Genomic DNA, 1,095 nt, shown 5'->3' with positions numbered 1-1,095 from the left:
TTCAGTTAGTGTGTTAGGGAACAAAACGTGTACAAAATTCTAAAAATGTGTCATAAAAATTTTATATAACATTGTCACTAAATAAGAGCAAAAAAAAAAGTAACATGTTTCCGAAAATGTTCCATAAATGGCCACTTAAATTAATAACTCCCAATAAAGTGTGTGTTCACGTTCGATGCAACTTCATAAAAATCACAGCAAATTGTAGTAAAACTCTTTGGGGGAGTGGAAGCTCTGTGTATATGTGTATCCTTTTTGGATTCGATACATTAACAGGGATATGAGTCGAAAAATTTTATTGGACATTTACCCAAAGGACCATTGAGCTAAGTAAAGCGCAGTTTAGTGGCTCACATAATAAAAAATGGTCAACTTGTCAGTTGCAATCGGTGAAAGTGGAAGTGAGTATATGGAGTATGTGTAAGTGTTTGGAGGAACGTGTGATTTGATTTCAGTGTTTTCAGTGCTTAAAGCAGAGAAAAAACATTTTTTAAATTCTTTAAATATAATTCCATATATATAATTCCATACTTTGTTTAAGTAGCTATATTTTTTAAAAAGAAATTTAAATATAACAAGAAGACTATATTGAATTGTGTGCATATTAATTATCTTAACCTCAGTGTTTGTTTGTTTTTTACTTAATTAACTATATATATTATTTAATAAGTATTGGATAAATTTGCTATAATGCTTCGATTTTCACTTTTTTTCTTAGATTCCGAATATATTTTTAAGTTGAAGTTTTTAGTTTGCTCAACTAATTTTATATTTTCTGCACGAGTTCTCAATGCAGTTTACTAAACTTTGTTCAATCAGTTGAAAAACAGTTTTCATCATTTTGTATCGTTTTACTCATTGTAGAAGTTCTAAACTATTTTTGTTGTTTTTTTTATAGTTTTATTACTTCAACGTTATCATGCCAAGATAAGATACTGCTCCAACTCCATCTGTAAATGGAACAACTTTTGTCAATTGAAGCTCCTTGTACCAACTAAAACCAAATATAATTTTAAGTTTCGAAGTTTCTTGTCGAAGGCAACCAGTGTTGAATGCTAAAATGTTGAATACATTTTTTATACATATATTTATTTA

General features: G+C 28.6%; 1 protein-coding gene across 1 annotated transcript in view; it reads left to right on the top strand.

Moving 5' to 3' along the window:
* Positions 1-364: 364 nt before the first annotated feature.
* The window catches only part of LOC119667113 (ubiquitin-like modifier-activating enzyme 5), a 1,885-nt gene continuing 1,154 nt past the window's right edge, over positions 365-1,095 (top strand). Inside the window, exon 1 of the mRNA XM_038076399.1 lies at positions 365-401. Within this exon, the coding sequence (XP_037932327.1) occupies positions 365-401 (37 nt within the window). The remainder of the gene's footprint in view (positions 402-1,095) is intronic.

Source organism: Teleopsis dalmanni, chromosome 1 (assembly GCF_002237135.1).
Source record: "Teleopsis dalmanni isolate 2A chromosome 1, ASM223713v2, whole genome shotgun sequence".
Lineage (NCBI taxonomy): Eukaryota > Metazoa > Arthropoda > Insecta > Diptera > Diopsidae > Teleopsis > Teleopsis dalmanni.
Note: the sequence above shows the minus strand (reverse complement) of the source record. Positions and strands in the feature narration are given on the sequence as shown.